The 14,617-nt window shown below is 41.7% G+C and overlaps 1 protein-coding gene across 1 annotated transcript; it reads left to right on the forward strand.

Moving 5' to 3' along the window:
• Positions 1-4,542: 4,542 nt before the first annotated feature.
• On the forward strand, positions 4,543-14,590 carry LOC119731524 (phospholipid scramblase 1-like). The gene is made up of 8 exons (XM_038204697.1): positions 4,543-4,616; positions 8,090-8,309; positions 9,153-9,229; positions 9,956-10,086; positions 11,472-11,592; positions 13,243-13,345; positions 13,984-14,042; positions 14,387-14,590. The coding sequence occupies exons 1-8, from the start codon at positions 4,611-4,613 to the stop codon at positions 14,423-14,425; spliced, it is 756 nt and encodes a 251-aa protein (XP_038060625.1). The 5' UTR covers positions 4,543-4,610; the 3' UTR covers positions 14,426-14,590.
• Positions 14,591-14,617: the final 27 nt, after the last annotated feature.

Genomic DNA, 14,617 nt, shown 5'->3' on the forward strand with positions numbered 1-14,617 from the left:
GCCCTGCAAGTAGAAGACTTTGTTTGCGCGGTTTTGTCTGTAGGGTTTCCAAAAATAAAAAGGAGTTCTTTAAGAACTCCTTTAGTACTTCATCTATTGGTTTCTTTCCGGAGTATTTTGTAGCTAGAGCTTTGGTGAATGTAGCCTACTTGCTGTGGGTCTTCCAATTACATTTTACGTGGTTAATAATACGGCGCAGTCTTCTGAAAAATATTGATGCTCAGGGACCTTTTGCGTTTATTTTTTTGGCAAAATGCAGTTTTGGAAATTACATATTTGGGGAGATATTTGTTTGACCGTAGTCCGTGTTTTATGGTCTCAATTAATCTGTCAGAGGGCGCTATTTCATGACCAAGGGCCGTGGGCGTTGAATAAGTTCACTCACTGACATAAATTATGGTCTACTATATATGGAGCCTGATAGTGCGCCATTTTGTTTTTGAGTTTCCAGACCCCTCCGCGACCCTTCCATGGGCATTTTACACGAGGATGCCCTTTCTCTTGCTATACTTTTTTGACAGAATGATTTCAAACTGTGATCCCCCAAGAAACATTTATGTTTTATCTTGGCATTCCACAAGAGAAAATGATGAGAAATCAGTTGGAGATGGGTAAAAACGCATTTTACTAACGACCTTTCACATCCTTTCACGTACGTAGGTCTCCTTGTTCAATCACATTTGTTTTCACATCGCGTACTTGCGTGAGAACGAAAATGATAACAAAGATTTACCTGTACATCCGATGGATTCTAGATTTAGTCGGGATCGCTTGAATACAGTTCTTATCAACTGTCATTTTAGATTGTTTGTAAAAAGAGCAGGTCGCCCATGGAAACAAGCTGACAGTAGCTGTACAGTTCTGGAAGCCCCGGCGTTTCAGATACAGCCTAACTATAGTCTGGCTGACAATGCTCATCACGCATTGAAGCTACTGTCCGCCATCTTGGATCCCCCACGATGTACGCACAGTACGCGAGTTTTTATCTACGGTAGTAAAACAAACCTTCTAAGAAAAAAGTAAGAAAGAAAATTCCAACCACAACAATGTAATTGCATCCTGTACCAACATTCGTGTTTAGTCATGGGCGTCGCCAGGATTTTTTTCTAGAGGGGGGCAAAACATATTTTTGCCAAAAAATGCCTGTATTTCTGAACACATTCTCGATTTATCAGTTTTAGAGGGGGGCAGGGACATTTTGCCCCCCCCCCCCCCACCCATTAAATTTACACCATTATGCCACGACTTTGCGCCTCTTTTTCTTTTCTTTTTTCTCTTTTTTTTTTCTTCCTTTTTTTTTTTTTTTTTTTTTGCTTTTCCGGGGGGGGGGCAAGTGCCCCCTTGCCCTCCCCTCGCGACGCCCATGTGTTTAGTGCATGATTTTGTTTCTCTTGTTTGTACCATAAACTGTTTTTCCAGTGTCCATGGCCTCACAGACTTCTCTTGTCTCAACCGTTTTACTACCAGCTAATCATTATGTTGACTGCATGCATAAACCATCGGCACTACGCTTTGGGGAGTTCATTAGCCAACGAACACAAGAGGAAGAAGGCAAAAAAAAATGCCGTTTAAAACAAACACAAAACCATTTTAATGAGACGCATCTACCTGTTTGGTCACGCGTGCGTTGCGAGCCTATCCATCATTATCGTATTCTCCATACTCGCGTGAGTATGAATATAATGAACCCTCGTATCATGAGTTGTTGCATCTGTAGCAACTGAGGATATGTTATGGTGAAAGGCGTATGTTGTCATGTTTTCGGCAAACATACAATGACTTACGTGTCCAATCATTTCAACGCCATCTGCTTGGTTTTGAAATGCACTTTTTATTATTCATATCTTGTGTAATATAAGTAACTTAGTATTGTTGATGTTGCACTTATAAAATGAATGGCACTTATTCTGACAGATATGGACAAACAAATATTTGTTTTTAAAATTTGTACCGGTACCGGAGTCTTTTTTTTTGCTTTTCTTTAAACGTTATGAAACTCCGGCCTCGTCTCCGGTTCGGCTTCGGAAAAGGTTGGGGCATCTGACTTTGAGGACTCGGGCTAAGGACCGGACAATAACAAGGAAGAAAGCAAGTCGAAGTCGCTGACGAAGACGAAGTTTCGAAAAGAAAATTGTCGATTGATCCATTGTGTTATCTTAATTAACAAGATTAATTATTGTTGGGATAGACCCATATACGGTATTTTTTTTAAAGCATCGACAGGCTTATAAGAAGTTTAATAAGAATATAGTCTCAAACTATGCAATAGGATATTTGTCCTTTCCAAATAGATCACAAAATGGCGAATTGAACAGAAATGTTGTGTCGCGACAGCATGCTCAATAATGCCGTATCAGAAAATGAAGAGTCCATTCCTTGCTTACTACGTGGAATTTTTTGGGGGAAACAAACAAACAAACACCCGACAAACTAACAAACAAACACATAAACAAAAGCAACCCAATGAAGTACCAACAACAAGCACGACATGAAAATGAATCGCACTAGATTATGTGGTTATTTGGTTTCGTGTCTGTAAAAAAAACACGGGTAAAAGCAAAAATCTGTGTTGGTAGTGATGTTTAACCTTTACAAAGGGCGATTTGTTCGATTAATTTCTTGTGACATTAATATCCCTTAAAAGCCCGCGGCATTCGACGCAAGAAAACCACCATTCAAAGGTTAGGTGTCATGGGCTGTAGAAGCAGCCGGGGAAAATCACCTCGCCTAATTAATTGATCATATACGGCCGGCTGTCACAACAGAACATGTTTGTCACAAACTCGTTCCATTTACGTTGTCGTGCAGCCCACCCGCCCCACAGTGAATCAATTGCTGGACTGCAAGGATTGTTTACAGAATAGTCCTGGGAATTGTGGACAATGACGCAGTAATTTGGATGGGAGGAAACGTAAATATTTTCTCAAGGAAATCGAAAAGGAGATTGTTTTCTTTTATCTGTATAGGGTAAATCATCATTGGGTAAAACCTTGGAAATGCAGCGTGTCGCCTGCTATGTATCGATTTCTCTGGGTACCATCGGTATATGTCGTCAGGTTCCCTGTAGTCTTTATGCAATTCTACCACATATTGGGACAAGTACGTCACAAACCCCAGACTGTTGATGTTCAAAGAGACTATCTGGATTACAGTAAAGCCGGCGTCGCCAAACCAATGTAAATTTGGGTGTGATGGCAAAATTGTCGACCGGCAACCACGTGCAGATTGTATTGTTTTTTAATTAAAAGTGATTTGAAAAGCAAAGGGGAGATCTGCATCTTCGGACAATGGGGACGCTATTGATGACGGCGGGGCTGGACACCATCTGACAGTAGGGGGTGCTGTTGCTGTGTAGTTTACGAAAACGATGATCTTTTTCCCAACAAAGAAACCCCCAAATAGTTTGTCAACCCAACCCGTCTCATCAGGCCATAGATGTAAGCCTGGTTGTGCCGACAATAACAACATCAACGTGCAGGTCTACATCTGCTGTACGGTAGAATTTTTTCACAGCAAATCAACGTGTTATACAAGACGGATGCTAGAATGCTACCCACAATGCTTTACGAATCCTCCGGCTCCTGAACCACATTCTGTGAAAGAGATTGATGGTCACTCGGACCATATTAATGGCGTTTGGTATACGAGTGGATGGAGAGTGTGCAGTTCGCTTGTCTCGGTACCCCCTGACTGTACACTACATGTACCAAGTTTTACACACAAAATGAAACATGTGTGAGGTCACTTCCATAATATGTAGGCTTATAGCCTGCGTGTATTCCGAGCGCGCTGGTCGTGTCAGGCTCTGATCCAGAGGGGGGTGAACCCCCCCCCCCCTTCTGCTCCGACACAAAAATATACATTCATGACAATTTTAGTAATAATGATTACCTATTATGTCCGCCTGTCAACAACAGTCGGTCTGACGGGTCTGAACCCCCCCCCCCGCCCCGCCCCCCCCAAAAAAAATCAGGCAGAATAGTATGCAGGTACAGCTTTTGGTTCCCTAGGAGAGGGAGGGGCGTGGTGGGACTAGTCTGAAAAGGGGGAGGTATTGAGTGTTTGCCAGTCAGCGGGCAGCCGCAAAAGTAAAAAGCGGGGGGGGGGGGCTGGATACCGTCTGACTATTTAAGGCGGTGTTCAAAGTCGATGGTTTTGAATATATAATTATCTCACAATATCATGCAATTGAAATATTTATGCGGGTCCCCCCGTACGGAAGTGCTGAACCAAGGTCCCTGAATATACGAAATGTATTGCATAAGAGCTCAAAGAAATAAGAGGTCACCTGCGAACGAGTGAAGGTGTACTGGAGTATGAAATGCGCCCCCTAAGTCCAACTTACCCCCTTTCACTGTGCCCGCCTACTTTTTTGACATCCTGCAATGACCACAGTCTATTAAATTAATAAACTAAAAAGGTCACTTTTGTCAAACAATTCATTATCAACAGAATTTCATCAAAATTAAGAAAATATTAACTCGAATATACCGACCTGCAAGTCCAAAGTTCGCTTCGTCAGCAAAATCTACCACTGCGTCGCATGTATTTAAGCGAAGCGTTGTTGACGAACGATAAATATAGGCTTGTCGTTCGTGCAGCAAGACACCATGGCGGTAGGTTGACGTTTTTGTATATTTCCTAAGAAATGGGCAGCTGAATTTTGTAGTTAATCTGCGATGAAGCTAGGAATATTCCTGTTCTGTCTATAATTTCGAAGGCTATAAATCTGCATGATATTCGAATTTGTTTGAGGCATTTCGAATTATGAATTGGGTAACTGGTACACTTTACGATTTGCCAATATACCATCACACATAGGCCTACAGGGCTCAAAATTGTGTCGACCCCAAGAGCACGAAAAATAAGAAATCACACCTCCAGCATGTTTTGGCTCACAAAAAAAACATGTGTTTTCTACATGTTAAGAAAATAGTTATTGTATGGTTCACTGATGGTGAAGTAGTTACAAAGAAGAAATCATCAGTTCTAACAAGAATTGTATGACTCAAGTCTCGGACATGGACTCGGGTTCAACTCGAGTCCCATTTTCCGTTACTCGGACTCGGACTGGAGTCACGATGACAAATGACTCGGACTCGAGCTGCGGACTCGGCTCGGACTCGACCAGCGTGACTTGGAACTCGACCAACATTACCACAAATGAATTATTTTTTCAACAATTTAACTACAAATTATTTTGTAGACGATCCTTTCCTGATCAAGCCATACAGTCATTGCGGTGCTGAAGAACCGCATCTACAGCGCGGGCGGCTGGCTTGATTTGCGAAATCAATGTATCGAAACATCTTTATTTGACATGATGTATTTCCAGTTCATTAAATTAGAGAAAAGCTGTGGAAACAAACGGAAACATTTAGTGGGTTTTAGCAGTTCCTCAAAATTTATGTCCAATAATATCTGCTTAAAGGTGACTTGGACTTGGACTCCACGTTTGTAACTCGTGGCTCGAATTCGGACTCGACCTGCATGACTCGGGACTCGGACTCGGACTCGACCTTTGTGACTCTTGACTCGAACTCGCACTCGGCCTGGCCTGCATGACTCGAGACTCTGACTCAACCTTTGTGACTCGTGACTCGAATTCGCACTCGGCCTGCATGACTCGAACTCGCACTCGGCTTGCATGACTCGTGACTTGAACTTGGACTCGACCTGCATGACTCGGAACTCGGACTCAGACTGGAGCTTTGTGACTCGTGACTCGAACTCGCACTCGACCTGCATGACTCGGGACTAGGACTCGGGAGAAGTGACTCGGACTCGCTGTTTGGTGACTTGAGTACACGTCTGGAACTTGGGAAGGCTCAAATATAAAAAAATAATAATAATGAACAAGTATGTTATTTTAAACAGGTCCGATACTTCAAAACAATTGTGAATATAATTTCCTAACTATGACAGTTTCAAGTTTTGTGGGGAGCTTTTCAGAAGCGATTAACATAAGGCCTACTCGAAGGGAGACACTATTTTTTGAAGCCCACACATTTGTAGTGCAACGATTATAAATAGATGGTTCCAATGCACTAATATAATAAATGAAATATCAAAGATTATCATATTGATTACGCTTGAAAGGTCAGCCTTCTTAATTGATTGTAAGATCAGGTGACGTAGGTTAAGAAATAATCAGATTTAACAATTAAGTCCGTGCACAGAGACAACTAATGTAAAGGTCACGTTTCTATATTATTTTTTCATTGCGGATTTATTTTCATTCATTTACTGACCTTTAATTTTCACTTGTTTCCTCCCTTTCGTTTACACATGATTGATTTGTTTATGCCGGCAATATTTTACTAATTGGTTGATGTTTGACATACATTTACAAAATAATCGAGTGACGAGTTGTTCTATTCAGCATGAAATGAGCTATGGATTTCCAATGGAACAGTTCATTAGAAAATCGGCTGAGTAGCACATGGAATAAAATTCAAATTGTGAGTCGAGCGTTCGGCGCCAAATTCTACCACAGTCAGGGCTGTAAATATCAAACATCAATCCTCGCAAGTTAAAAGTCAATCGCAAGTCATCCACTCTGAAGTGTGAAGCTCGTCCAATGTTTTGTGGCAAAAGTGTCCGGTCGTTGTTAATCCTCTTTTATGTAGTGCATTGTGAATGGACTTCGACTTGACTTGTAATTTCTTGTGATTGACTTGTTATTGACTTTGGACTCGAGAGTGGCGTGTGAATGGGTTTTGATTGACTAGTGTTTGATTTTTGATAGCCTTATTATTGACTTGCGATTGACTTGTGATAAGATTCGACTCGTGATTTGACGAGTGAGTACTACTTGTAAGTGACTGTCTTGTACTTCAGTCAAAGTTGTCTTGTGATGGTTTTGTGATTGCCGTGGGATTCACTTGTGATTGATTTGTGATTGCCTTGCAATTGTATTCGTTTTTCACGCAGGGACGAAGGTTTACACGAATATCAAAAAAGATTTTTTTTTTTATTCAGTTTCGAGTTTTGTGAGTGCTTTTTTGTTTTAAAGCTTCGCTTTAGACAATTCTGACTTGCTTCCGGAAGCAAAACTTGCGTAAAAATAACGTGAATTTTGTAAGGGCAGACATCTCCATAATTGCATTTGCGTTTTCTCGAACAGACGCTAACATACTGTGGACAAAGCGAATTGATCAAAAGGGCGTTATTAAGTAGGATCAGTGCACGAAATTTCCGTTTTCACGAAGGGACGCGAGGGGCGCGATTTCAGACGCACCGGCGCTCAAACATGCGCGCCCTCTCCCTATGGCGAAACGCATGCACCCTTTGTGAAAACCAGTGACGAATTGCCGTGTGATTGACTTGCTTTTATCTCTGTGGTGTTTTCAACCTTTGTCCGTAAATACAAGTTCTTTTGAAGACCCACATGGAGTGTGAACTTTTGCAAGGTTTCGTCAGCAGGGGAAATCCATTCGAGTGATGCTTTTTCCGAGCTTGAGCAGGGACTTGTTGAAGTACTGGTACTACTTGAGTACTTCTTTTTTTTTTTTTAGAGTACTCGTACTCGTACTCGAAATGAAGGTACTCGTACTCGGGCAGCAAAATACTCGTACTCGACATGTCGAAATTGTACTCGATCATCAAAGTACTCGTACTCGAATAGCAATACTCGAAAAAAATGGTATAGCTTGACTTGCCATCAAGTCCTTATTTTATTATCGATACTTTCAGTTGGAAATGGTTAATTGGCTTGCAGAGAAATCAAAGTTTGCTGATTTTTTACTGTGCACGTCCGGACAAACACATTTAACAGCTAGCCGTGAGTGGGTCTGTATATCGGTCTGACGGAGGACTGGGCCAATTACGCACAATGAACCATTTGCCGTATGGCCGTATTCGGAAATAAAAGTACTCGTACTTGTACTCGGAATACAAGTACTCGTACTCGTACTCGGAAGTACAAGTAGTCGTTCCCGGAGACAAGACCTGAACTGATACTCGGAAGTACAAGTATTCGTACTCGTACTTGTACTCGGTAACCTAGGTACTTGGCAGTACTCGGTACTCGGAAAACAGTACTCGACTACAACACTGGGACTTAAGAAATTTCAATCCTTGTTTTCAGACAACTCATCAGCCGGGGTCCTCAATGAAGGACCTGGGGTGGATGGAATCCCCAGGCAAAATCTCCGGGTTGCCCAGCGGACTGGAGTATCTGGCCGAGATAGACCAACTCCTGATCCACCAGCAGATTGAGATCTTCGAGGCGCTGACCAACATAGACACCAAGAACCGCTACGCCGTCCGCAACACCATGGGACAGCAGGTGTACTTCGTGCACGAGGGTGAGGCTAATTCTGACCGTCAGACTTGACCAGCTGTTGGGTATATGTTTTTTATAACACAAATATCAGAGACCTTTTAATGGGACGAGTAAACAAGGGCCTCCTGACGCGACGGTGACATGACGGAAGCTGAAACGCCAGCTCCCACGCAATGTAGTCCGGGGAGCTGGAGGGGCTTGTCAACCAATAAAGTAGAACAAGGGGGAGGAATGAGAGAAAGGGGAAGAAAAGACTATGGTTTAAGTTGTACTGATGTATAATTGTCGTGGTTTTTTTTAATAGAGACAGTCAGAATGGACCTTGATGGCGCTGCTCTGTATTATGCACCTACATCGTATGTTTTTTAATAGCATCCCAAGGCTAGCGTCACATGATGTCCAGCATCAATCATACAGCAAGGAAATGGTATCAGCAGACGCGGATCCAGGGTGGGGGTCACCCCCCCCCCCAGCTCTGTCAAAAAAATAGAAATTCATAGAAATTCCTTTAAAATAATTTGAATACCCCCCCCCCCCCCCGCTGACACCCCAAAAATATACTGGTAATATTGTCCGCCTGTGCACAAAGTACGGACAGAGGCAGCTTGGTCACGGGGTATTTGTAAACTATTTTGTAATTTAGTGTTAATAATCGTCAAATTTGAACAGCGCCCCCATTGAAAGAATGGTACCAGCCCTCCCCCCCCCCCCCGCCCCATTTATTTTTCAGAGGCCAAGTGTCTGGAGAAAAAAAAAATTGTCTACATTTCAAAAAAAAATCAGTGATAAAACACCCCCCTCCCGCCCAAATTCCTGGATCCGCCCCTGATAAGCGAGAACTGTATGTGTCATGTTTCTTTCACAGAATCCGATTTCTGGATGAGGATTTGCTGTCAGAGTGAGAGAGGCTATCTCCTGCACATCGTCGACAACTTTGGTCAGGTCAGTGATGGTCACAGTCTGTTCAAGTCGTGACGTCATTCAGAGCTCAATTTGGGCAGCCATTTTTATGCTGAATAACACTCACAGGGGTTTAGGCCAAGGATTATAGTAGTACCTGCACAATTAAACAATTTCAAGATTTACTTCGTGGTTTTACTGTTATTTCAAAAATATGTAGACGGACATTTTGAGGGACACGCTGTAGTTAAAATCAACCCATGCTCATCAATGCAACATTAGGCCAAATAAAAAAATAAGTCGGTCTCTGGTCAGCGCGCGCGTCGATTTTAATCGTGCGCGTCAATCGTCTTTTTTTTTCCAAAATGTTCCGCGGTAGCTCCAACAGCGCCCTCTATTGCCGCACCTCCTCAATTTTTTTTTTAACAAAGAGCACCAAGGAATGGGAAATTGCACCAAGGCAAATGATCGAGAGCACCAAGGCAAATTATGGAGGACACCAATGTACATGAGGACACCAAAAAGCAAAAAAAATGCCCCACCTTGTCTGTACAATCCAAGCTTGAAGAAAGAAAAAAAGCCGCGTCCCCGCGTCAATTCCGGAACTTTGGTCTGACCAGAGACCGATTTTTTTTTTTTTGGCTTTATGGTAGTTGATTCTGTTACACTAACCATCCTGCTCTTTGAGTAATAATTCGAATGGCCGGTTCCGAGAAGACAAATGTTGGGTTTTCAAGTTCAAGTTGATCATTTTTGTGTCTCCACCAGGAGGTGATTCGGGTTGAGCGTCCGTTCAAGTGGTGCGCTGGCTGTTGTTGGTTCGCTAATGCTGACTGCTGCGCGTGGGAGGTGAACGTGGAGTCCCCGCCCGGAAACATCATAGGTCGCGTCAGACAGAAGTGAGCGCAAACTGGCTAGTCTGGTTCCCAGACCAAAAGATTCTGACTATTTCTGATGAATTTTAGGTCAGCTAACCGCCACGGCACGTGACTAAAACGGGAGAAATGCCTCCTGTTTCCGAAAATGTCCGAAGTTTGCCGAATTCATTCCGTCGACACTCTCGGATAGCGCCCGGTAGTTCCAGTTATAAAGTAGGTTTTATTTACCAGCCATGACTATTATCAATTTTAAATATGAGTTGAACATTAATGTTCATTGCTTGCATTTTAAAATGTTGAAACTTAATGAAGAGTTTCTGCACAAGTCTGCATTCGGATCGTACGAGGGGCGAGCTTTGCTGCGTCATGTAAATCTGACGGTGGTTACGTATTACAAAATTCGGCGTCGTCTCCATTTCGGCTTTGCCTGCTATTTGGGTCCCTAACTCTGAAGATTGCAACTCAACATTAGTCAATGCTTTATTACAGAAATATAAAACTGTATGACATGAAGCAAGTGAGTTTTTTATGTGATCGAAAGTTAGGGACATTAAAAGCTTTTAATGATAAAACCACGGCTGAAACAAAACCGAGCTTTGAAAACGGGGTCTCATGTTTTATTTTTAGCAGTGGTGGCTGCCTGACCTAAGATTTGTCACTTATAATAGTCATAATCTTTTGGTCAGGAATACGGACTAAGAAACTGGCAAACTAGTCTCCATTCAAGGTCTTGATTAATATTGTTCTTCCCGATCCTAAGCACCATCATTTATACACAAGTATATTAAGCAGGTTTTTGCTGCAAGCAAGACTAGTCACTGACTATGAAATGCATGCGTGCAGTTGTCATTGGAATGGTTGTCTGACTTCACTTACCCTTTCAAAATACCGGTACTTTTGCCCCACGACGATTTCGACAGAGAAGGTGAAATATTTTCATTGTAAAGTAGGAATTGAACACGACACCAAAAAGAAAAGACAATTGAAATAACGTTTCAGCATTTTTTGAAATTATGTATTTCAAAAAATTGTAAAATTTAACCAAGGATTGACTAGCACCCTTGAACGAAGAAATAGACAAACTGGGGAACCGCCAACATAGGGATGGATATAGCTCAGTTGGTAGAGCGCTGGAACAGCAATCCAGAGTTCATATGCTCAGACCCGCTCCAGTCCCATTTCTTTGTTCAATAAATTGTCCCTTTCTAGTATGTTAGACAAGATACATTTCGTTTAGCAATCAACAATTAAACTGTGCGTGGTAGTAATGGACGCGCTACAATTTATTCAACATTGAATTTTCGTTGACAATAGAAGTAGGCCCCTAATGAAAAACACAAACCTTTACTTTTGTGGCCAACAAAGAAGGTAATTTTCTGGTAATTGATGTTATTGTCCCCCATTAGTCAGTCGCCATGGAAACCGTACTTTGACATCATTGACGCAAGCGGCAACAGCGTGCTGAAGATCCGTGGGCCGTGCTGCGCATGTCAAGAAATCTGCTGCCGTTCGGATGTGGAATTCAACGTGAGTGGGTTTTTCTTTTAAAGTCATAATAATGATTAGGCCTAAACAAATTATGTGTTTACGGTAACCCAACCTACCTGGATTATTGGCCAACTCATGCAGACCTCGAACTGTTTATTGCCACAATTGGCCAAACATTCAAAATAAAGTATATGAGTAAAAAAACACCCAAATGTCGGGACTATTGTGTTAGTAAAGTTCTGAATGTAGCACTTTTAAATCTCGGATATGAAAGCCCAATTCATAAGCTTTCTTTTAGCTTAAGAATCATTCAAATCTCTCGTGTACTTTTCAAGTTACGGCATTTTAAACACAACCACCGTTTTTAAGTTCTGTCCACGGATCACAAACAAGGTGTGCGATCTTTCAGCAAAACGAAAAATCACACACATTCCTATGTGATTTGTTTTCGTTTTGCTGAAAGAACACTTACCTCTTTTGTGATCAGTGGACAGAACTTCAAAATGGTGGTTGTATTTAAAATTCCGTAACTTAAAAAGTACATGAGTGATTTTGAATGATTCTTGAACTAAAAGAAAGCTTCTGAATGTTTTGAGACTTTAATCGTGCTACATGCGGAACTTCACTAAAACAATGGTCCACACATTTGAGTTGTATTTTCTTAACACACCCTGTACTTTGATAATTAAAAAGCCTTCATATGCGAGTTTTTGTGTGTGTTATTGGTTAACTAAGCAATATAACATCATATTTAACCGAATAATGTTCAAGGAACCCTAACATAAATAAGTATAAAAGACTGACAGACAAGCATTTAAATTAAAAAAAAAATTATATTTTCCTACCTAACTACCTGAATAGCTTTGGGTTACCGTAAACACATAATATTTTTTTTTCGGCCTTGGGGAAGTATTATTTGGCAGTCTCCATCTCTCGAGCAATTAATTGCTTGACTTCACTGCAGTGCTCCGCAGTAACTTGAATTAACGAAGTAATGCATTATTCGTAAAGGATAACCACATAAGCCACATTTCGAAATATACAACCAGACATTAGCAAGGGCATGATAATCATCGTGATGAATTGACACCAAGGCCCAATGAGAACACATTTTCCTATAGACTCTCTGAATGTAAAAGTTAAATATTTCAGTACTATTTGCAATTTCCCGGAAACGGACAAACCGATTTCACTAGAAAATATTTGCTCAAAGTGAGTCTTGATCAATACCCTGTGAAATCATTCTTCCTGAAATGGTATCATTCCGTAGAAACCTATCAATGAAGGTGTTTAGAAAAATCCTCGAAAACAGCTTTTATTACTACGTGCGTCAACGGAATGCAGTTAAGAGACCCCCCCCCCCCAAAAAAAATGCATACGTTTTCTCTGTTTTGTCAAACTGTATAGTATCCACTGATTAATAGTTGTTAGGCCATGCACCCTTCTGTTGTTGTAATACAACAACAGCCGGGCGTATTTACATGATACAGAGCGCGTGATATAGGTTTGTTTATCCATTGTCTATGACGCGCAACGGGTGAATGACCGAAGACCCGATGTAGAAAGCGCCCGATGATTGGTCAAAATCTACAGGTCAAGAGACGGTTGTCTGGCCTAATTAATCAGCGAATCTGCTCACATATCATAGACCATGGCTTACCTAGACTAGTTTTGTTCTGGCCTCAACAGGTGCTTTCGGCTGACGAAGGGAGCGAGGTCGGCAAGATCAGCAAGCAGTGGGGTGGACTGGTCAGAGAATGGATGACAGCGGCAGACAACTTCGGCGTCTCCTGTAAGAAACTTAAGCCCCTCCCCCTGGTGTTTTGACCAATCACGTGTATTCACTTGCGTAGACGCGCGAGTCTAGAACATGCAATGTGGCATTTGAGTGGCTGGGCCAGTGGTAGGCGGGCCGCAATGTATCGGTCTATTGTTTAATTTGACATTGATTATAGCTAGGACAATTATGTGATCATTGAAATATACCTCTGTGTCCAATTTGCGTCTTTTCAGCTTTGTCAATTTTAAGCGTGATTTAGGCACTTTGGTTTTTATTATTATGCTTGTACTAATTAACGTCAATGCACGATAAATAGTGATGCCAGTGTTGCAAGATTTCGAGGGGCTATGAATATGCATCACTTCTCTCAACTGTTGCGTCTGTTGCTTTGTTGGTTTAGTAGATGACGCAGTTCAAATTTGCTCAGAAATCTCAAACTAGTGAGTGTGTTATGTCACAGCCTTCTCAATTGTGTCAGAAAAAGCATAAATTACACTCAGTAAAACCACAAGCTGGTGTCTCTTTCCTTGAAGTTGAGTTCAGAGGAATAACATTTTGTACGAAATACATTTGAGGCCCCTCATGTTATGAAATTCATGTGTCGAGGTCGAAGAGAAATTCCGGAATTTGTTTTCATTTTGTACATGCAGTTCCAAGAGATATGGATGCGAAGGTCAAGGCATTGATGCTTGCCGCTGCGTTTTTGGTTGTAAGTATGAAAATGAGGTGTTACACTCATTGAAAACTCGTCGAAAAACTGTGGCACAACTGCCGGTTTTTAAGGTCAACTTCATCAATGACTAAGACAAAAGATCGAGCTTTGATGGACATCTCCGGATTTTACGTTGCATTGTCCTGCTTGTTGGACGGCTAATTACCAATTTGTTTGATCGATTTTAAAACACCCCCCCCCCCCCCATAAGTTTAGAACTGCCGTTGTTGACTTTTGGGATTCATCGAATCATCACCGTATCATTTTACTGCTTTGTAATTGTTCACTGTAGTATCATTCCTGGGTGGGTTTTAATTGTTTTCCTTTTTTTGTGTTGGCAGGACTACATGTACTTCGAGATGGATTACCACGTAAGCTAGATGCCTCCATTGAAGACCGAAGTGTGACCTATGTCACTATCGACTCCTGCACTTTCATGGGTTGGACTAAACATATTTAGTATGTTTCCTGTATACCGAACATATTACAAGTCATGAGCCATACCATTAATCAAATGGCTGACAGTTGTCACTTGGCAGTGAGTCTCAAACCCAAATAAATTTGATGTCAAT

This window comes from Patiria miniata, unplaced genomic scaffold, assembly GCF_015706575.1.
Source record: "Patiria miniata isolate m_02_andy unplaced genomic scaffold, ASM1570657v1 HiC_scaffold_24, whole genome shotgun sequence".
NCBI lineage: Eukaryota > Metazoa > Echinodermata > Asteroidea > Valvatida > Asterinidae > Patiria > Patiria miniata.